General features: G+C 39.2%; 8 protein-coding genes across 8 annotated transcripts; all 8 read left to right on the top strand.

The window, feature by feature from the left end:
• The first annotated feature begins 648 nt into the window (after positions 1 to 648).
• On the top strand, positions 649 to 1,334 carry LOC102700627 (pollen allergen Phl p 2-like). Its single transcript, XM_006656271.3, has one exon. It carries the CDS (start codon positions 722 to 724, stop codon positions 1,076 to 1,078), a length of 357 nt encoding a protein of 118 aa, XP_006656334.1. The 5' UTR covers positions 649 to 721; the 3' UTR covers positions 1,079 to 1,334.
• A 1,561-nt stretch (positions 1,335 to 2,895) lies between these two features.
• On the top strand, positions 2,896 to 3,413 carry LOC102701089 (pollen allergen Phl p 2-like). Its single transcript, XM_006657159.2, has one exon. The coding sequence runs from the start codon at positions 2,900 to 2,902 to the stop codon at positions 3,236 to 3,238; it is 339 nt and encodes a 112-aa protein (XP_006657222.1). The 5' UTR covers positions 2,896 to 2,899; the 3' UTR covers positions 3,239 to 3,413.
• A 1,845-nt stretch (positions 3,414 to 5,258) lies between these two features.
• On the top strand, positions 5,259 to 6,012 carry LOC121054656 (pollen allergen Phl p 2-like). The gene has a single exon (XM_040524782.1). The coding sequence runs from the start codon at positions 5,428 to 5,430 to the stop codon at positions 5,782 to 5,784; it is 357 nt and encodes a 118-aa protein (XP_040380716.1). The 5' UTR covers positions 5,259 to 5,427; the 3' UTR covers positions 5,785 to 6,012.
• Positions 6,013 to 7,919: 1,907 nt separating this feature from the next.
• On the top strand, positions 7,920 to 8,608 carry LOC121054657 (pollen allergen Phl p 2-like). The gene has a single exon (XM_040524783.1). The coding sequence runs from the start codon at positions 8,024 to 8,026 to the stop codon at positions 8,378 to 8,380; it is 357 nt and encodes a 118-aa protein (XP_040380717.1). The 5' UTR covers positions 7,920 to 8,023; the 3' UTR covers positions 8,381 to 8,608.
• Positions 8,609 to 10,498: 1,890 nt separating this feature from the next.
• LOC121054758 (pollen allergen Phl p 2-like) lies at positions 10,499 to 11,205 on the top strand. The gene has a single exon (XM_040525365.1). The coding sequence runs from the start codon at positions 10,621 to 10,623 to the stop codon at positions 10,975 to 10,977; it is 357 nt and encodes a 118-aa protein (XP_040381299.1). The 5' UTR covers positions 10,499 to 10,620; the 3' UTR covers positions 10,978 to 11,205.
• Positions 11,206 to 13,095: 1,890 nt separating this feature from the next.
• LOC121054756 (pollen allergen Phl p 2-like) lies at positions 13,096 to 13,801 on the top strand. The gene has a single exon (XM_040525361.1). The coding sequence runs from the start codon at positions 13,217 to 13,219 to the stop codon at positions 13,571 to 13,573; it is 357 nt and encodes a 118-aa protein (XP_040381295.1). The 5' UTR covers positions 13,096 to 13,216; the 3' UTR covers positions 13,574 to 13,801.
• Positions 13,802 to 15,682: 1,881 nt separating this feature from the next.
• On the top strand, positions 15,683 to 16,317 carry LOC121054766 (pollen allergen Phl p 2-like). The gene has a single exon (XM_040525391.1). The coding sequence runs from the start codon at positions 15,813 to 15,815 to the stop codon at positions 16,167 to 16,169; it is 357 nt and encodes a 118-aa protein (XP_040381325.1). The 5' UTR covers positions 15,683 to 15,812; the 3' UTR covers positions 16,170 to 16,317.
• A 2,780-nt stretch (positions 16,318 to 19,097) lies between these two features.
• On the top strand, positions 19,098 to 19,457 carry LOC102700346 (pollen allergen Phl p 2-like). The gene has a single exon (XM_006656270.1). It carries the CDS (start codon positions 19,098 to 19,100, stop codon positions 19,455 to 19,457), a length of 360 nt encoding a protein of 119 aa, XP_006656333.1.
• Positions 19,458 to 21,306: the final 1,849 nt, after the last annotated feature.

Below are 21,306 nucleotides of genomic sequence, written 5' to 3'. Positions count from 1 at the left end.
AATCCGGATGACGTGGCCAGGGCAAGAGGCGCCCCAGCCATTCACCTTTCATATGTAAAAATTGGAACATACTTAACGGCGTAATATATAAATATGCTATTATTCGTCACACAGGTATAGATGCTATTATGTGTGCCAGAGTCAACACTGGCCAGTATGTATACTTGTCATATCCGTTGCTCCTGTACTGCCGGTTAGATAGTTGGGGATTATCAGATCAGGAGAGTTGGAGAAGGCGACACAAAAAAAAATCTCATGCTACCTTAATTGATCTGCTGATGGAGCAAAGAAGAAGAGAGGAAGAAGAGTGGGTACGAGTGGGCTAGGATGGACATAGGTCGGTCCGTGGGTAATCCGTGACTGACCCTAGTTCAAATAAATATATAAACTACTTAGAGTGGAACATGAAGAGGTAATTTGCAAAATTGCATTACTTGTAAATGCAAAAAACTAGAGAAGAGATGCATGAAGACTGCATGCCTGTGCTTTTTGAGAGGGATGCATGCTAGAACAAATTTATTTATAGCAAATGTAGAAGTGTTTGTCTATGAACAAGCCGGTCAGCTATCTCCATGGCGCACCATACATCTATGCCTAATTTTCTTGCCTCCATCACCCATAAATACACACGCAGCTGCAACAACGAGGCGACACACACTCATCCAACCCTTGATCGATCAAGAACAAGCAAGGTTACACCAACTAACTAGCTACCTCGGCAATGACCTCCTCATCCTCTATCTTGCTCACCGCAGCAACGTTGGCGGCACTACTAGCTATTGGTTCATGTGCCACTGAGCTCACCTTCACGGTCGGAAAGGGCTTCGGCGTCAACAGTTTGGTCCTTGTCACCAATGTCGCGATCTCTGAGGTGGAGGTCAAGGAGAAAGGTGCCCCTGACTGGACGGAGCTTAAGGAGTCGCCGACCAACACCTGGACACTCGACAGCAAGGCAGCACTTAAAGGCCCCTTCTCGGTCCGCTTTGCCGTCAAGAATGCCGGATACCGCGTTGTCGATGATGTCATCCCTGCTGAATTTAAGACCGGCTCCGTCTACAAGAGTGGCATTAAGATTTAAGTAGACATGCATGGCCTTGTGCCACATTGAGATTATTGACCTCTAAACAATTCTTTTAAGAGAGGCCAAGCTGCTATGCGAGTGAGGAATAATTAACTTTATATGGTTATTTTGTGGCAACTGTCCATCAACAAAATAAAGCATATATACATGTACCCTTCATGCATGTTGCTGTGGAGCTATATGTGTGCAGAATTTTGAATTATATATTTTATATAAGATTGATTGGAAAAATGGTATAATTGGCCAAACTTCATCGAGATGGTTGTGTACATTTTAAGTTCTTTCATCTGGTGTGTACCTTAAGTCGCTGTCACCTAATTACCCAGGTGCAAAACTGTCTAGTCAATTAATTGGATGAAAGAAATAATTCCTAGCCTGCATTCTAAAGAACATATTGATCAATTACAGACAGTATGCTCTAATCCTGCATTCCTAGTTGGGATATTTTATAGACTGCGTTCTGACAAAACTATAAAATAAAGTAGATTAATATATTTTGCAACATATTTAATTCTAGCAATGTTGATGCATGAATCAGTAAAAAGATGATTTTAATATCTTCTCAAAACTCGTTGGTGAACTCCCATTGTCCCATTCACTTAAAACTTCATTATTGTGCTTCCAGAACCTAACAAGCATTAATTATTGACAAGTAAAAGAACGAAGTAGACAAGGGCAACCAAAAACTATAAGCATTGGTATAATCGGTCAACCTTCATTTAGATGGTTGTGTACATTTGATTTTCAAATGTTTATATACATATGTATGTCCAAATGACTGAAGTTTGTTTATCTCTTTTAGCATGTGACAAATGCTGTATAGTCACATTTGCACTTATGTTTTTTTAATGTTTTTTAATGAGCAATTTTACCATCCTTGAGAAGGTATTAGAAGGTATCATTTTTTTCTATGTAAAATTTGGTATCTCTTAGTATCTTAAATACTAGAATATATCAAAAATATTTTACATAGAAAACAGTGGTAGTTTATGGTACTTTCTGGAAAATGCCCTTTTTTAATACAAATTGTCTAACCCCGCAATACTGCTTGGCTGACCTAGGTCATAGGCTTTAGATGTGTAGTAGTCATGCAACAAAATAAATTCAGAACTCTAACCCCGCATACTGAAAAGAAAGATTGATCAATTACAAACAACTACTCTAATTAATCCTGCATTCCTAGTTAGCATGCATTCTTTACGGTCTGTGCGTCCACAAACAAATCAAGGCATACAAAACTACAAAAGTGGCATAATATATTTTGCAACGTATTTAAATCTAGCAATGTTGAGACATGAATCAGTAAAAAATGGCTTTGATATCTTTTTTACTTGTTGCTGCACTATGAACTCCTTTTCCCTTACACTTGTGCATGTCAGACCTAAGAAGCAATATTTATTACTACCTCCGTTTTATATTGTAAGTTTTTTACTTTTGTCTAAATTCATTCATTGATGAATATATATAATTTATATATATGTTTATATTTATTAACATCTATGAATCTATACAATGCTATAAAGACTTACATTGTGAAACGGATAGAGCAGTAAAAAAAATAGACAAGAGATGAGGACTGCATGCCTTTGCTTTTCTGAGAGGTCTGCATGTGCTGGGCTTATTTTGGATGACAACAAGGCAACCAAAAAACTACCTAACATAGATTTATTTATAGCAATTTTACCAGTGTTTATCACTGAACATGTTTGCCAGCGATCTCCATGGCGTGCCTTACGTCCATTCCTGGCTTTTTTTTTCCTTTGCTTTGTAGCCTATAAAAGCGCACCTATCAATCAAGGAAAAGGCAAGGCTACACCAATGGCCTCATCTCCTTACTTGCTTGTGGCAGCTACGCTGGTAGCACACTTGGTTGTTGCCTCGTGTGCCACCGAGCTAACCTTCACAGTGTCTAGCTCCACCAGCCTGACCCTCGTCACCAAGGGCGCCGTCTCCGAGGTGGAGATTAAGGAGCAGGGTGCCAATGAGTGGACATCGCTCAAGGAGTCGCCAGCCAACACCTGGACATTCGACAGCAAGGCGACGCTCAAGGGCCCTATCTCCGTTCGCTTCCTCGTTAAGAATGGCGGTTACCGTGTCATTGACAACATCATCCCCGCCGAATATGATGTTGGCTCCGTCTACAGGAGTAGTGTATAGACTTGAGTAACAGACATTCGTGGGTCTTTGTATCGCATGGAAATTATTGACCACTACATAATTCTTCTAGGAGAGGTTACGCTCACGTGTGAGGGAGCCAACACTTAACTTTCTATGGTTATTTTGTGGCGATAGATCATTGATAAAGTAAAGCTAGCACGAGTCCTTTCTACGAGTTGATACGGAGCTATATGTGCACATGATTTTGAACTGTATTGTTTATATACTACCTTCGTTTCATATTATAAGACTTTCTAGTCTTGTTTAAATTCATCTATTGATGAATATATATATATATATATATATATATAGACACACACATATTTAGATTCATTAGCATCTATATGAATTTAGGCAAGGCTAGAAAGTCTTTCATTTTGAAACGGATGGAGTACGATTTATGGGAAACGATATATTTGGTCAACCATAATCGAGATGGGTTTGTACATTTGGTTTTTCCAAAGTTTTAATATATGTGTATGCTTAATGATTGAATTCCGTTAATCTTTTTAGCATATCAGAAATGATGTAAAAGTCACGTTGTTGTTTTATCATTTTAGCGTGTTAGAATACAGAAAAGGTGGTATTTACACTTGTGTCTGTTAGCTTATTCAGAGGTCGGTATAAACTATGCAGTGCCCACAATTCACATTTGCCCAACCTCCAGAGCCAAATGCATGGCATGGACAATGAATAACATGGAAATGAAGCTATCTGCGGGAAGAGCTAAATTAAGCTTAACATGGTATAATTGGATAAGGCTCGAAGCTATAGGAAACAATAAATGCACTTTATATAATACTCCCTCCATATGCAAATATACGATGTTTCTTAGTTTAATTTTAAACTAACTAACATCAAATAGGAGAGAGTACTTACTACCACAACATCGCGCGTGGGAGGGCGAATGCTGCCGCTGCACCGAGGAGCGCCCCTACACCATTGCTCTGTAGGGTTTTAATTTGAAGAGAGAGAGAGGAGGGACGATGGTGGCCATCAGCTAACAATTATACTCTCTTTGTTTCATATCGTAAGACTTTATTTTTGCTTAAATTTATCAATTGATCTATGTATATAATTTATATATATGTATATATTTATTAGTATTATATGAATTTAAATAAAACTAGAAAATCTTATAATATAAAACAGAGGAAGTAGCTGCCAACTGCAGTTACCCATGACGATTTCTACCAGTTGCGCGCCACCCAGTCAAAACTCACAGGCCGGCAGCAGCTGGTTCATTTGGGTCCTGTTTGTGGATAAAAAGCTATCCAAGATGAGAAACACTATTGTGCTTTTTTACTAATATTATTATACTACCAGTAAAATTGATTTCAACCATTAATTTATAAGAATATATCAGTATTTTACTAACTCAATGATCAGAAGTAATGTTTATCAATTCTTTACAAGAGAGTTTTATACATTCATCATATTATATTGTTGCTTAGCACATACTCAACAACACATCCTCACACGTACGACACATTAAGGTACTAAAATTTTATAGTTAAATTTTTGTTACCTCAAGATATTTTCCAATGATGATAAAAAATCCCTAAAAATATGGATTCTCAATTAGCAATATATAGTCCGTGAGATGGCAAAACTATAAAGTAGCCCCATGCATATATTTTTTGCCACATTAAATTCTAGCAATGTTGAGAGACAAACTGGTAAAAAGATAACTTTAATATCTTTGTAAAACTTATTTACGAACTCCCTTTCACTTACACGTAAGTATTTGTACATTCTAGACATAACAAGCATTATAAGTAAATAGAAAGTAGACAAGAGACTAGGTCTGCATGCGCTGGTCTTACTTTTTGTTTGACAACAAAAACAACCGGGATTGCCTGCCACAGATTTATTTATAGCAATTGTACAAGTGTTTGCTGATGAATGGACCAACCAACGATCTCTCTGGTTCACCATACATCCATGTCTAGCTTTCTTTCCTCCGCTGCCCGTAAATACGCACCTAGCTGCAAAATCAACACCACACTCATCCATCCATTCCTCAACACCACACTCTTTGCTGCACCAAACATCCATGCATGGCTTTCTTGCCTCCACAAAGCATAAATACGCACCTAGCTGTAAAATAGATGCCGCACTCATCCATCCATCCCTCTATCGATCAAGGAACTAGCAAGGTAATACCAACTAACTAGCTACCTCGTGCAATGGCCTCCTCCTCCTCCTTGCTGCTCGCCGCGGCGGTGCTGGCGGCATTATTGGCTGTTGGATCGTGCGGCACCGCACTCACCTTCACGGTCGGTGAGGGCTCTAGCTCCACCAGCCTAAAGCTCGTCACCAATGTCGCTATCTCTGAGGTGGAGGTCAAGGAGAAAGGTGCCCCCGACTGGACCGAGCTCAAGGAGTCACCAACCAACACCTGGACGCTCGACAGCAAGGCACCACTTAAGGGCCCCTTCTCGGTCCGCTTTGCCGTCAAGAATGCCGGATACCGCGTTGTCGATGATGTCATCCCTGCTGAATTTAAGGCCGGCTCCGTCTACAAGACTAGCATCCAGATTTGAGTAATAGACATACAATATCTTCTGTCGCATGGAAATTATTGACATCTGAATAATTACCTTAAGAGGGCAAATAATCAATTTTCTATGGTTGTTTTGTGACAATAGGCCATAGACAGAATAAAGCATAGCATGCGACCTTCCTGCATGTTGCTGTGAAGCTATATGTACTCATGATTTTGGATTAAATTGTTTATAAGATTTATTGGAAATGGCACATATATTTGGTCACTTCATTGAGGTGGTTGTGTAGATTTTTTCTTCGAAAGTTTTTACTTAGAAATATGTATGAAAAAATGATTGAAATTTGATTATCTTTTTTAGAAATAGAACATTTGGTGTCCACAAATCACATTCATCGCATGTGCAGCAGACCAGTACCCAATGTTGGCATTGGATAAAAATTGAAACAAAGGCGGCTGCCAAATGAACTAATTAAGACTAATATCATATAATTGGCCAAGGCTCCAAGCTATAGCCAACATGTTTATCTATTGCTGACACAACAGTGCAGACATGTCGGATCAGTCGAGGAATACCCGGCACTGAAATGCATTAACAACCGGCCTAATAACCTGCATCGTTCCAAGGCTCCAAACTACAACCAACATGTTCATCCATCGAAAAATGTCTAGAATTGGTTCCTTCGTCCAGTGATGGTTCTCTTAATCTATGGCACTAGCTTAGTTCATTTGGTTTGTTAGGGCTTAGGCCAGAATTGTGGTTCATGGCAAACAACTTCATGCTTTCCCTCTTGGTCTCTACAATGAATTAAAGCGCGAAATCCAAATTTGAAATCCGGGGGGTGATTCCAAACGACATATTTGCAAACGAAAAATAATTTATGAATACAATTTTATATATGTATTTCTAGCGATCTAAAAGTTAATGCTGAAAAATAAACTTCGGTGAAAAACCTAAGATCAACTCTAAATTTAATGTTAAAAATTCAAATTTTGTCTTATATCAATGGTTTTAATGACATTATCATAATAGTAGAGGGATACACAACATCAGTGAGTATTGTACTGGTTCACCAACCTAGGCCAATGCAACATGTTGCTCGCTCATCGTAAGGTGCAAAATTGTCCGTCACTTGAAAAGGAAAAATGTCTTTAATTTTTTTTTGTCAAGGACAGAAAAATTCATGAAATTAAAGAAACAAAATAGTAGAAGGGGACAAGCTGACATGAAATGAAGCAATTCACATCCCCGGTGGTAGATTCTCAAAGGTCCGTGAATTAGTGGAAAAAATGGGGAGGCATGCGAATTGAGTGAAACATATAAAATTTCCTGCTTGCAGACAGGCCGCACATGCATGCCTTAGCGGTACTTCTTTTGCAGATTTAATTAAGCTATATGCTTAGAGTTGGAGATGTGCTGCAATCATGCACAAAAATTTCAGAACTCGTAGAACTAATTCTATTATTCCTTGCATACAGTTTGAAGAATAGCTTGGTCAAGTACAAACAATTGCTGTAATCCCGCATTCCTAGTTTGCAATATTTAGAGTATGCAAGTTGAAAAAAAAAATCAAGTCAAGGTTAACAAAACTATAAAAGTAGCTTCATATTTGTAGAATATTAAATTCTAGCAGAGTAGAGGCATGAATCAGTAAAAAGACACCTTCAATATCTTCTCCAAACCAGGGGAGAAAAAAACCAAACAACATATTTTCAAACTAAAAATAATTTGTAAATAAAAAATTTATATAGGTGTTCCTAGCGAGCTAAAACCAAGAATGGAAAATAAAATACTATAAATATCCCTAAAATCAACTCCAAATTTAAGGTTAAAAATTTAAATTTTAGCTTATAAGCATAAGTGAAGTGAAAAGATGTGGGTGTTATTGCTGGACTCCCTTTCACTTACAATTTACTATTACAAGGCATTCCAGACCTAACATGCATTTTGAAAAGAGTTTAAAATACCATGATACGAGGATTAATTGCAAGCCCCATGTATTTTGAGAGGTCTGCATGCGCTGGGCTTACTTTGCATGACAACAAAGCAGCTGGGACTACGTTGCACATGTTTATTTATAGCAATTATACAAGTGTTTGTCAATGAATGGGCTGGTTAGCGATCTCTTTGCTGCACCAAACATCCATGCATGGCTTTCTTGCCTCCACAAAGCATAAATACGCACCTAGCTGTAAAATAGATGCCGCACTCATCCATCCATCCCTCTATCGATCAAGGAACTAGCAAGGTAATACCAACTAACTAGCTACCTCGTGCAATGGCCTCCTCCTCCTCCTTGCTGCTCGCCGCGGCGGTGCTGGCGGCATTATTGGCTGTTGGATCGTGCGGCACCGCACTCACCTTCACGGTCGGTGAGGGCTCTAGCTCCACCAGCCTAAAGCTCGTCACCAATGTCGCTATCTCTGAGGTGGAGGTCAAGGAGAAAGGTGCCCCCGACTGGACCGAGCTCAAGGAGTCACCAACCAACACCTGGACGCTCGACAGCAAGGCACCACTTAAGGGCCCCTTCTCGGTCCGCTTTGCCGTCAAGAATGCCGGATACCGCGTTGTCGATGATGTCATCCCTGCTGAATTTAAGGCCGGCTCCGTCTACAAGACTAGCATCCAGATTTGAGTAATAGACATACAATATCTTCTGTCGCATGGAAATTATTGACATCTGAATAATTACCTTAAGAGGGCAAATAATCAATTTTCTATGGTTGTTTTGTGACAATAGTTCATAGACAGAATAAAGCATAGCATGCGACCTTCCTGCATGTTGCTGTGAAGCTATATGTACTCATGATTTTGGATTAAATTGTTTATAAGATTTATTGGAAATGGCACATATATTTGGTCACTTCATTGAGGTGGTTGTGTAGATTTTTTCTTCGAAAGTTTTTACTTAGAAATATGTATGAAAAAATGATTGAAATTTGATTATCTTTTTTAGAAATAGAACATTTGGTGTCCACAAATCACATTCATCGCATGTGCAGCAGACCAGTACCCAATGTTGGCATTGGATAAAAATTGAAACAAAGGCGGCTGCCAAATGAACTAATTAAGACTAATATCATATAATTGGCCAAGGCTCCAAGCTATAGCCAACATGTTTATCTATTGCTGACACAACAGTGCAGACATGTCGGATCAGTCGAGGAATACCCGGCACTGAAATGCATTAACAACCGGCCTAATAACCTGCATCGTTCCAAGGCTCCAAACTACAACCAACATGTTCATCCATCGAAAAATGTCTAGAATTGGTTCCTTCGTCCAGTGATGGTTCTCTTAATCTATGGCACTAGCTTAGTTCATTTGGTTTGTTAGGGCTTAGGCCAGAATTGTGGTTCATGGCAAACAACTTCATGCTTTCCCTCCTGGTCTCTACAATGAATTAAAGCGCGAAATCCAAATTTGAAATCCGGGGGGTGATTCCAAACGACATATTTGCAAACGAAAAATAATTTATGAATACAATTTTATATATGTATTTCTAGCGATCTAAAAGTTAATGCTGAAAAATAAACTTCGGTGAAAAACCTAAGATCAACTCTAAATTTAATGTTAAAAATTCAAATTTTGTCTTATATCAATGGTTTTAATGACATTATCATAATAGTAGAGGGATACACAACATCAGTGAGTATTGTACTGGTTCACCAACCTAGGCCAATGCAACATGTTGCTCGCTCATCGTAAGGTGCAAAATTGTCCGTCACTTGAAAAGGAAAAATGTCTTTAATTTTTTTTTGTCAAGGACAGAAAAATTCATGAAAGTAAAGAAACAAAATAGTAGAAGGGGACAAGCTGACATGAAATGAAGCAATTCACATCCCCGGTGGTAGATTCTCAAAGGTCCGTGAATTAGTGGAAAAAATGGGGAGGCATGCGAATTGAGTGAAACATATAAAATTTCCTGCTTGCAGACAGGCCGCACATGCATGCCTTAGCGGTACTTCTTTTGCAGATTTAATTAAGCTATATGCTTAGAGTTGGAGATGTGCTGCAATCATGCACAAAAATTTCAGAACTCGTAGAACTAATTCTATTATTCCTTGCATACAATTTGAAGAATAGCTTGGTCAAGTACAAACAATTGCTGTAATCCCGCATTCCTAGTTTGCAATATTTAGAGTATGCAAGTTGAAAAAAAAAAATCAAGTCAAGGTTAACAAAACTATAAAAGTAGCTTCATATTTGTAGAATATTAAATTCTAGCAGAGTAGAGGCATGAATCAGTAAAAAGACACCTTCAATATCTTCTCCAAACCAGGGGAGAAAAAAACCAAACAACATATTTTCAAACTAAAAATAATTTGTAAATAAAAAATTTATATAGGTGTTCCTAGCGAGCTAAAACCAAGAATGGAAAATAAAATACTATAAATATCCCTAAAATCAACTCCAAATTTAAGGTTAAAAATTTAAATTTTAGCTTATAAGCATAAGTGAAGTGAAAAGATGTGGGTGTTATTGCTGGACTCCCTTTCACTTACAATTTACTATTACAAGGCATTCCAGACCTAACATGCATTTTGAAAAGAGTTTAAAATACCATGATACGAGGATTAATTGCAAGCCCCATGTATTTTGAGAGGTCTGCATGCGCTGGGCTTACTTTGCATGACAACAAAGCAGCTGGGACTACGTTGCACATGTTTATTTATAGCAATTATACAAGTGTTTGTCAATGAATGGGCTGGTTAGCGATCTCTTTGCTGCACCAAACATCCATGCATGGCTTTCTTGCCTCCACAAAGCATAAATACGCACCTAGCTGTAAAATAGATGCCGCACTCATCCATCCATCCCTCTATCGATCAAGGAACTAGCAAGGTAATACCAACTAACTAGCTACCTCGTGCAATGGCCTCCTCCTCCTCCTTGCTGCTCGCCGCGGCGGTGCTGGCGGCATTATTGGCTGTTGGATCGTGCGGCACCGCACTCACCTTCACGGTCGGTGAGGGCTCTAGCTCCACCAGCCTAAAGCTCGTCACCAATGTCGCTATCTCTGAGGTGGAGGTCAAGGAGAAAGGTGCCCCCGACTGGACCGAGCTCAAGGAGTCACCAACCAACACCTGGACGCTCGACAGCAAGGCACCACTTAAGGGCCCCTTCTCGGTCCGCTTTGCCGTCAAGAATGCCGGATACCGCGTTGTCGATGATGTCATCCCTGCTGAATTTAAGGCCGGCTCCGTCTACAAGACTAGCATCCAGATTTGAGTAATAGACATACAATATCTTCTGTCGCATGGAAATTATTGACATCTGAATAATTACCTTAAGAGGGCAAATAATCAATTTTCTATGGTTGTTTTGTGACAATAGGCCATAGACAGAATAAAGCATAGCATGCGACCTTCCTGCATGTTGCTGTGAAGCTATATGTACTCATGATTTTGGATTAAATTGTTTATAAGATTTATTGGAAATGGCACATATATTTGGTCACTTCATTGAGGTGGTTGTGTAGATTTTTTCTTCGAAAGTTTTTACTTAGAAATATGTATGAAAAAATGATTGAAATTTGATTATCTTTTTTAGAAATAGAACATTTGGTGTCCACAAATCACATTCATCGCATGTGCAGCAGACCAGTACCCAATGTTGGCATTGGATAAAAATTGAAACAAAGGCGGCTGCCAAATGAACTAATTAAGACTAATATCATATAATTGGCCAAGGCTCCAAGCTATAGCCAACATGTTTATCTATTGCTGACACAACAGTGCAGACATGTCGGATCAGTCGAGGAATACCCGGCACTGAAATGCATTAACAACCGGCCTAATAACCTGCATCGTTCCAAGGCTCCAAACTACAACCAACATGTTCATCCATCGAAAAATGTCTAGAATTGGTTCCTTCGTCCAGTGATGGTTCTCTTAATCTATGGCACTAGCTTAGTTCATTTGGTTTGTTAGGGCTTAGGCCAGAATTGTGGTTCATGGCAAACAACTTCATGCTTTCCCTCTTGGTCTCTACAATGAATTAAAGCGCGAAATCCAAATTTGAAATCCGGGGGGTGATTCCAAACGACATATTTGCAAACGAAAAATAATTTATGAATACAATTTTATATATGTATTTCTAGCGATCTAAAAGTTAATGCTGAAAAATAAACTTCGGTGAAAAACCTAAGATCAACTCTAAATTTAATGTTAAAAATTCAAATTTTGTCTTATATCAATGGTTTTAATGACATTATCATAATAGTAGAGGGATACACAACATCAGTGAGTATTGTACTGGTTCACCAACCTAGGCCAATGCAACATGTTGCTCGCTCATCGTAAGGTGCAAAATTGTCCGTCACTTGAAAAGGAAAAATGTCTTTAATTTTTTTTTGTCAAGGACAGAAAAATTCATGAAATTAAAGAAACAAAATAGTAGAAGGGGACAAGCTGACATGAAATGAAGCAATTCACATCCCCGGTGGTAGATTCTCAAAGGTCCGTGAATTAGTGGAAAAAATGGGGAGGCATGCGAATTGAGTGAAACATATAAAATTTCCTGCTTGCAGACAGGCCGCACATGCATGCCTTAGCGGTACTTCTTTTGCAGATTTAATTAAGCTATATGCTTAGAGTTGGAGATGTGCTGCAATCATGCACAAAAATTTCAGAACTCGTAGAACTAATTCTATTATTCCTTGCATACAGTTTGAAGAATAGCTTGGTCAAGTACAAACAATTGCTGTAATCCCGCATTCCTAGTTTGCAATATTTAGAGTATGCAAGTTGAAAAAAAAAATCAAGTCAAGGTTAACAAAACTATAAAAGTAGCTTCATATTTGTAGAATATTAAATTCTAGCAGAGTAGAGGCATGAATCAGTAAAAAGACACCTTCAATATCTTCTCCAAACCAGGGGAGAAAAAAACCAAACAACATATTTTCAAACTAAAAATAATTTGTAAATAAAAAATTTATATAGGTGTTCCTAGCGAGCTAAAACCAAGAATGGAAAATAAAATACTATAAATATCCCTAAAATCAACTCCAAATTTAAGGTTAAAAATTTAAATTTTAGCTTATAAGCATAAGTGAAGTGAAAAGATGTGGGTGTTATTGCTGGACTCCCTTTCACTTACAATTTACTATTACAAGGCATTCCAGACCTAACATGCATTTTGAAAAGAGTTTAAAATACCATGATACGAGGATTAATTGCAAGCCCCATGTATTTTGAGAGGTCTGCATGCGCTGGGCTTACTTTGCATGACAACAAAGCAGCTGGGACTACGTTGCACATGTTTATTTATAGCAATTATACAAGTGTTTGTCAATGAATGGGCTGGTTAGCGATCTCTTTGCTGCACCAAACATCCATGCATGGCTTTCTTGCCTCCACAAAGCATAAATACGCACCTAGCTGTAAAATAGATGCCGCACTCATCCATCCATCCCTCTATCGATCAAGGAACTAGCAAGGTAATACCAACTAACTAGCTACCTCGTGCAATGGCCTCCTCCTCCTCCTTGCTGCTCGCCGCGGCGGTGCTGGCGGCATTATTGGCTGTTGGATCGTGCGGCACCGCACTCACCTTCACGGTCGGTGAGGGCTCTAGCTCCACCAGCCTAAAGCTCGTCACCAATGTCGCTATCTCTGAGGTGGAGGTCAAGGAGAAAGGTGCCCCCGACTGGACCGAGCTCAAGGAGTCACCAACCAACACCTGGACGCTCGACAGCAAGGCACCACTTAAGGGCCCCTTCTCGGTCCGCTTTGCCGTCAAGAATGCCGGATACCGCGTTGTCGATGATGTCATCCCTGCTGAATTTAAGGCCGGCTCCGTCTACAAGACTAGCATCCAGATTTGAGTAATAGACATACAATATCTTCTGTCGCATGGAAATTATTGACATCTGAATAATTACCTTAAGAGGGCAAATAATCAATTTTCTATGGTTGTTTTGTGACAATAGTTCATAGACAGAATAAAGCATAGCATGCGACCTTCCTGCATGTTGCTGTGAAGCTATATGTACTCATGATTTTGGATTAAATTGTTTATAAGATTTATTGGAAATGGCACATATATTTGGTCACTTCATTGAGGTGGTTGTGTAGATTTTTTCTTCGAAAGTTTTTACTTAGAAATATGTATGAAAAAATGATTGAAATTTGATTATCTTTTTTAGAAATAGAACATTTGGTGTCCACAAATCACATTCATCGCATGTGCAGCAGACCAGTACCCAATGTTGGCATTGGATAAAAATTGAAACAAAGGCGGCTGCCAAATGAACTAATTAAGACTAATATCATATAATTGGCCAAGGCTCCAAGCTATAGCCAACATGTTTATCTATTGCTGACACAACAGTGCAGACATGTCGGATCAGTCGAGGAATACCCGGCACTGAAATGCATTAACAACCGGCCTAATAACCTGCATCGTTCCAAGGCTCCAAACTACAACCAACATGTTCATCCATCGAAAAATGTCTAGAATTGGTTCCTTCGTCCAGTGATGGTTCTCTTAATCTATGGCACTAGCTTAGTTCATTTGGTTTGTTAGGGCTTAGGCCAGAATTGTGGTTCATGGCAAACAACTTCATGCTTTCCCTCTTGGTCTCTACAATGAATTAAAGCGCGAAATCCAAATTTGAAATCCGGGGGGTGATTCCAAACGACATATTTGCAAACGAAAAATAATTTATGAATACAATTTTATATATGTATTTCTAGCGATCTAAAAGTTAATGCTGAAAAATAAACTTCGGTGAAAAACCTAAGATCAACTCTAAATTTAATGTTAAAAATTCAAATTTTGTCTTATATCAATGGTTTTAATGACATTATCATAATAGTAGAGGGATACACAACATCAGTGAGTATTGTACTGGTTCACCAACCTAGGCCAATGCAACATGTTGCTCGCTCATCGTAAGGTGCAAAATTGTCCGTCACTTGAAAAGGAAAAATGTCTTTAATTTTTTTTTGTCAAGGACAGAAAAATTCATGAAATTAAAGAAACAAAATAGTAGAAGGGGACAAGCTGACATGAAATGAAGCAATTCACATCCCCGGTGGTAGATTCTCAAAGGTCCGTGAATTAGTGGAAAAAATGGGGAGGCATGCGAATTGAGTGAAACATATAAAATTTCCTGCTTGCAGACAGGCCGCACATGCATGCCTTAGCGGTACTTCTTTTGCAGATTTAATTAAGCTATATGCTTAGAGTTGGAGATGTGCTGCAATCATGCACAAAAATTTCAGAACTCGTAGAACTAATTCTATTATTCCTTGCATACAGTTTGAAGAATAGCTTGGTCAAGTACAAACAATTGCTGTAATCCCGCATTCCTAGTTTGCAATATTTAGAGTATGCAAGTTGAAAAAAAAAATCAAGTCAAGGTTAACAAAACTATAAAAGTAGCTTCATATTTGTAGAATATTAAATTCTAGCAGAGTAGAGGCATGAATCAGTAAAAAGACACCTTCAATATCTTCTCCAAACCAGGGGAGAAAAAAACCAAACAACATATTTTCAAACTAAAAATAATTTGTAAATAAAAAATTTATATAGGTGTTCCTAGCGAGCTAAAACCAAGAATGGAAAATAAAATACTATAAATATCCCTAAAATCAACTCCAAATTTAAGGTTAAAAATTTAAATTTTAGCTTATAAGCATAAGTGAAGTGAAAAGATGTGGGTGTTATTGCTGGACTCCCTTTCACTTACAATTTACTATTACAAGGCATTCCAGACCTAACATGCATTTTGAAAAGAGTTTAAAATACCATGATACGAGGATTAATTGCAAGCCCCATGTATTTTGAGAGGTCTGCATGCGCTGGGCTTACTTTGCATGACAACAAAGCAGCTGGGACTACGTTGCACATGTTTATTTATAGCAATTATACAAGTGTTTGTCAATGAATGGGCTGGTTAGCGATCTCTTTGCTGCACCAAACATCCATGCATGGCTTTCTTGCCTCCACAAAGCATAAATACGCACCTAGCTGTAAAATAGATGCCGCACTCATCCATCCATCCCTCTATCGATCAAGGAACTAGCAAGGTAATACCAACTAACTAGCTACCTCGTGCAATGGCCTCCTCCTCCTCCTTGCTGCTCGCCGCGGCGGTGCTGGCGGCATTATTGGCTGTTGGATCGTGCGGCACCGCACTCACCTTCACGGTCGGTGAGGGCTCTAGCTCCACCAGCCTAAAGCTCGTCACCAATGTCGCTATCTCTGAGGTGGAGGTCAAGGAGAAAGGTGCCCCCGACTGGACCGAGCTCAAGGAGTCACCAACCAACACCTGGACGCTCGACAGCAAGGCACCACTTAAGGGCCCCTTCTCGGTCCGCTTTGCCGTCAAGAATGCCGGATACCGCGTTGTCGATGATGTCATCCCTGCTGAATTTAAGGCCGGCTCCGTCTACAAGACTAGCATCCAGATTTGAGTAATAGACATACAATATCTTCTGTCGCATGGAAATTATTGACATCTGAATAATTGACTTAACCGAGCTAATAAGGTCATTTTGTGACAATAGGGCTTCGACAAAATAAAGAATATATAGCATGTGCCCTTCCTGCATGCGGCAGTGATGTGTGTGTGTGTGTGTGTCTATATATATATATATATATATATATATATATATATATATATATATATATATATATATATATATATATATATATATGCATGATTTTGGATTATATTGTTTATAACATCTATGGGATATATATGTATGGTCACTTCATCGAGATGGTTGTGTAGATTTTATTTTCCAAAGTTCTTAAAAATATGTCTGTCGAACTGATTGAAATTCGTTTGTCTTTTCTAGTATGTCAGAAATGTTGTAAAATATGAATTTGCACTTGTTGTTCAAGAGACCATAATAAAAACGAAATTATAACCATAAAGCATCGGCAAACATACAATAGTGTCCACAAATCACATTGTCTCATCTCCAGCACACCATCACCAAATGGACAAAAATTGAAACAAAGCCATCTGCGTGAGGTGCTAAATTAAGTTTAACACAATATAATTGGCCAAGGCTCCAAGCTGCAGCCAACATGTTTATCTATGGATGCCACAACATTGCACGCATGTCGGGTCTGGCCAGGAATACCCGGTACTGATATGCGTTAATAACCGGCACAGATAATCTGCCTGTGGTAGTGACACCATCCGTTCACCGCCAAACCGAGCCAGCTAGTGTGTCACGCCGTTGCTCGATGCTCCCTCTGGTTTATTTTTTATTTGATTTTTATTTGTTTTTTGGATTCATTTTTAACAGTTCCTCTTATTTATTTATTTCTTGCAAATATGCAAAGTCATAAGTCATTTCTAAAATGTCTTTAGTAATAAATCAAGTTATAACAAAATAATCATATATTATACATTATTTTAAATAAGATGAATAATCCAAAAATCAACGACGTCAAATAAAAAGACAGGGATTAGGGCTTTGGAGGGAGAGGTGGAGAGGAGGCGGCGATGAACTTTCGGTAGCCACCAACTCCTGCAGCTAGCAGCCCCCATCAACTCCTCCAATCGCAGGCAGCAGCTAGTACAGTTGGATGGGGTTCATCGTATAGGATCGTAAAGTGTCTTTTCTATCCTAAAAGCTAGCTATTGAGGTGAGGGGTTCCTCCATTTATATCTTAGATCCTTTGCCCTTCACAACCAATGTGAGACTATTCAACAGTCTCTTCCTTGACACATTGGTGTTCTTTAGCCCTTCACTGTATACGGGCCCTACCGGCCTACGGTCTATCAGGTTTACGGGCCTCGCAGGCACCCACGGTCTATCAGGCCTTCACACACTGTGTTCAGCAGGCCAGAGATGTTAAATTAGCTAGGCTCTGATACCAATTGTAGGATCGTAAAGGGTCTTTCCCTCCCTAAAAGCTAATCATATTAAGGTGAGGGGCTCCTCTTAATCTATGGCAGCAGCTAGGTTCATTTGGTTTGTTAGGGCTTAGGCCAGAATTGGTTCATGGCAAACAGCTTCATGCTTTCCCTCTGAGTCTCTGCAGTGAAATTAAATCTCCAAATCCAAATCTGAAATCCAATCTCGTAGGGTAGCTCCAGGCACCATCCCACCCCGGTTGGTCCTGGCTTCATTGTCGTAACTCCATATCACCAGCAATCATTTTTTGTCCACTGGAACCGTAGCCATTGAGGGCCGAGGCCCCTGTGACAATGGGCTCACATCCTATCATTATAGCGGTATCATTACAGACACTGATGTGTGGGTTCATAGCAGAGTGGGGCTCATATATTAGTGGTTGTAATGATACCATTGTATTAGTAGAGGAGACATAACCTCTGTGAATAATGTATGGTTCACCAACCTAGACCAATGCACCATGTGGCCCGGCCATGGTAAGATGTAAAACTGTCTGTCACTTTAGAAGGAAAAAAGGTCTTCAAAAATCCTGAGAAGGACAAAGAAATTCAAAGAAATAAAGAAAGAAACTAGTAGAAGGGGACAAACCGGCATGAAATAAAGCAATTCACATCCCTAGTGATCGATTCTCAAAGGTGTGTGAATTAGTGGCAAAAAAAACCCTGAAGTATGAGAATTGAGTGGCACATACAAAATTTCATGCTCGCAGACAGGACCCACGTGCATGCTTTGCACTACTACTTTTGCAGATTTAAGGTGCCTGCTTGAGTTGGAAACGTGCTGCAATAATGCAACAAAATTTCAGAACTCATATAACTAATTCTACAGCTCCAATTCATATAACTAATTCTACAATTCCTAGCTAGCATTTTGAAGAACAGTTTGGTCAATTACAAACAATTGTTGTAATCCTGCGTTCCTAATTTGCAATCGTTAGAATTTGCACGTCAAAGGTTAACAAAACTATAAGAGTAGCTTCATATATTTTGTAGAATATTAAATTCTGGCAATGTTGAGACATGAATCAGTACAAAGAAAACCTCAACATCTTCTTCAAACTTGTTGCTGGACTCCCTTTCACTTACAGTTCACTATTACAAGGCATTTCAGACCTAGCTAACAGACATTTAAAAAAGAGTTTATAAAAATACACCAGAGATGAGGACGGCATGCCCCGTGCATTTTGAGAGGTCTGTATATGTTTGGCTTACTTAATTTGCATGACAACAAAACAACGGGAAAACCTAGCACAAATTTTTTTTTATAGCAATTATATATACAAGTGTTCGTCGATGAATAGATCGACTAGTGATCTCTATGGTGGACCATACATCCATGCTTGTCTTTCTTGCCTCCGTAGCCCATAAATACACACCTAGCTACAAAATAGGCGCCACACTCATCCATCCATCTCTCGATTGATCAAGGAACAAGAAAGTTTATGCCAACCAACTAGCTACCTTGGTAATGGCTTCCCTCTCCTCCTCCTTGCTACTCACGGTGGCAGTGTTGGCGGCATTGTTGGTCGTTGGCTCGTGTGGCACTGCACTCACCTTCACGGTTAGCGAGGGCTCTAGCTCCACCAGCCTGGTCCTCGTCACTAACGTTGCCATCTCTGAGATGGAGGTCAAGGAGAAGGGTGCCCCTAACTGGAGTGAGCTTAAGGAGTCATCGACCAACACCTGGAAGCTCGAGAGCAAGGCGCCACTCAAAGGACCCTTCTCCGTCCGCTTCCTTGTCAAGAATGGCGGTTGCCGTGTCATCGACGACGCCATCCCTGAGGAATTTAAGACTGGCTCAATCTACAAGACTAGTATCCAGATATGAGTAACAAGGTCTTGCATCGCATGGAAACTACTGGTATCCAAATAATTCATTTTGAACGACGCAATTATCATTTTTCTATAATTGTTTGATGGCACTAGGTCATCCACCAAATAAAGCATAGCATGGGTCGTTCCGGCATGTCGCTGTGAAGCTATTTGTATGCATGCTTCCGAATTATATTTTTTTTATAAGATTTATATTGTTTATATTGTTCCAACATAATTTGGCCATACTAGAGAGACAGACTTGACAGAATAATATTCCTATGCCAACTATTTATGACATGACTGTTATTTGACCATGTCGAGTGAGGTGTTGTGGCTAAACAGGTTTAGATTAAAAATAAATTTTAAGAGGGTTTAGTTTTAAAATTTTAAAAAAGTTGCAAAATTAAAAAAAAACACCAATTGCGAGGGGAGCTAAATTAAGCTTAAAATGATGTAATTGGCCAAGTCTACAAACTACTGCAAATAAAAAAATAATGTTTATCTAGTCCTACGACAATACCATCTACCGCTTTCAACGGGAAAAACACTCAAGTGTCTTCCGGCTTGCCCCAAGAGGTGGTGGGCTAGCCAGCATGTGTTGGAAGCCTCACTTCTACTGACGGCGTTGAGGAAGGTGGAGGGGCGGTGTGGGCTGGCCTCGTCGGAGGGATCATCGGTGGTGGCCGAGCGGTGGAGGCGGTGAATAATGGGAGGCGGCGGCTGCTAGAGGCGGTGGGAGGAGGCGGCTAGAGGAGAATAGATAGGAGGAGGCAGCTGGAGGAGATTGTAGGTGGATCCGAGCCGTCCGATTTGATGCAGACGATCTTAATCGTTAGATTTGTCTAATAAGTAAATTATGATTGTGCATTATAGGATAGACCATGACAACTACTACTACTATTATTATTTCTTTAAAAATTATTTGTTGTGTGTCTTATGGCACACATCGAAGATGCTGAACATTTCCTTAATCTAAAATAAATAAAACATGTGAACATTTTTGCGATCTAAAATTTAGAATGTAACCGCGTTACGGTTGTAGTGTAATAGTTCCTCCGTTTTTTCAATTGATGCAGTTAACTTTTGGATCTATATTTGATCATTCGTCTTAATTGTAAATTATCCTATTATGTGGATTTATTAATGAAGTAACTTTAAGCATAATTTATAATTTTGTATATTTGCACAAAAAATTTGAATAAGATAAAGGGTTAAACATAGATCCAAAAGTCAACAGCGTCAATTAAAAAAACCAGAGGGGTATTGAAGTTATTTAAATTATATTCCCTCCATTCCACATCATAAAATTTTAGTCTTGCCTAGATTTATTTTTGTGATAAAGAATCTAGACACATATAAAAATATGCATTGATACATGGATAAATCTATACAAACATACAGAAAGTATTATAATACGGAATGAAAAGAGTTCATAACTTGTGAGTAATGCTTTTGCCTCGCATTGTTCCACTTCATGACATAGATTCACCCTGACCAAGATCTTGTAGGGCAGCTCCAGGGGTCATCCCACTTTTGTTGGTCCTGGCTTCGTTGCTCGTAACTCCGCATCACCAGCAATCATTTTTGTCCACCGTAAGTTGCCATAGATGGTTGAGAACCCTGTGCCAATGGGTTCGCATCCTCTATTATTATAGCAGTACCATTATAGTTATTAACATTAGTGGTTGTAATGTAATAGTAGAGGATACATAACCTCCTTAATATTGCACGGGATCATCAACCTAGACTAATACACCATGTAGCTCGCCCATGGGAAGGTGCAAAATTGTTCGTCACATTAAAAGGAAAAATGTCTTCAAAAATTCTTGAGAAGGACCAAAAAATTCAGGGAAAGAAAGAAA

Source organism: Oryza brachyantha, chromosome 6 (assembly GCF_000231095.2).
Source record: "Oryza brachyantha chromosome 6, ObraRS2, whole genome shotgun sequence".
Lineage (NCBI taxonomy): Eukaryota > Viridiplantae > Streptophyta > Magnoliopsida > Poales > Poaceae > Oryza > Oryza brachyantha.
This window is presented reverse-complemented; position numbering and strand designations above follow the sequence as displayed.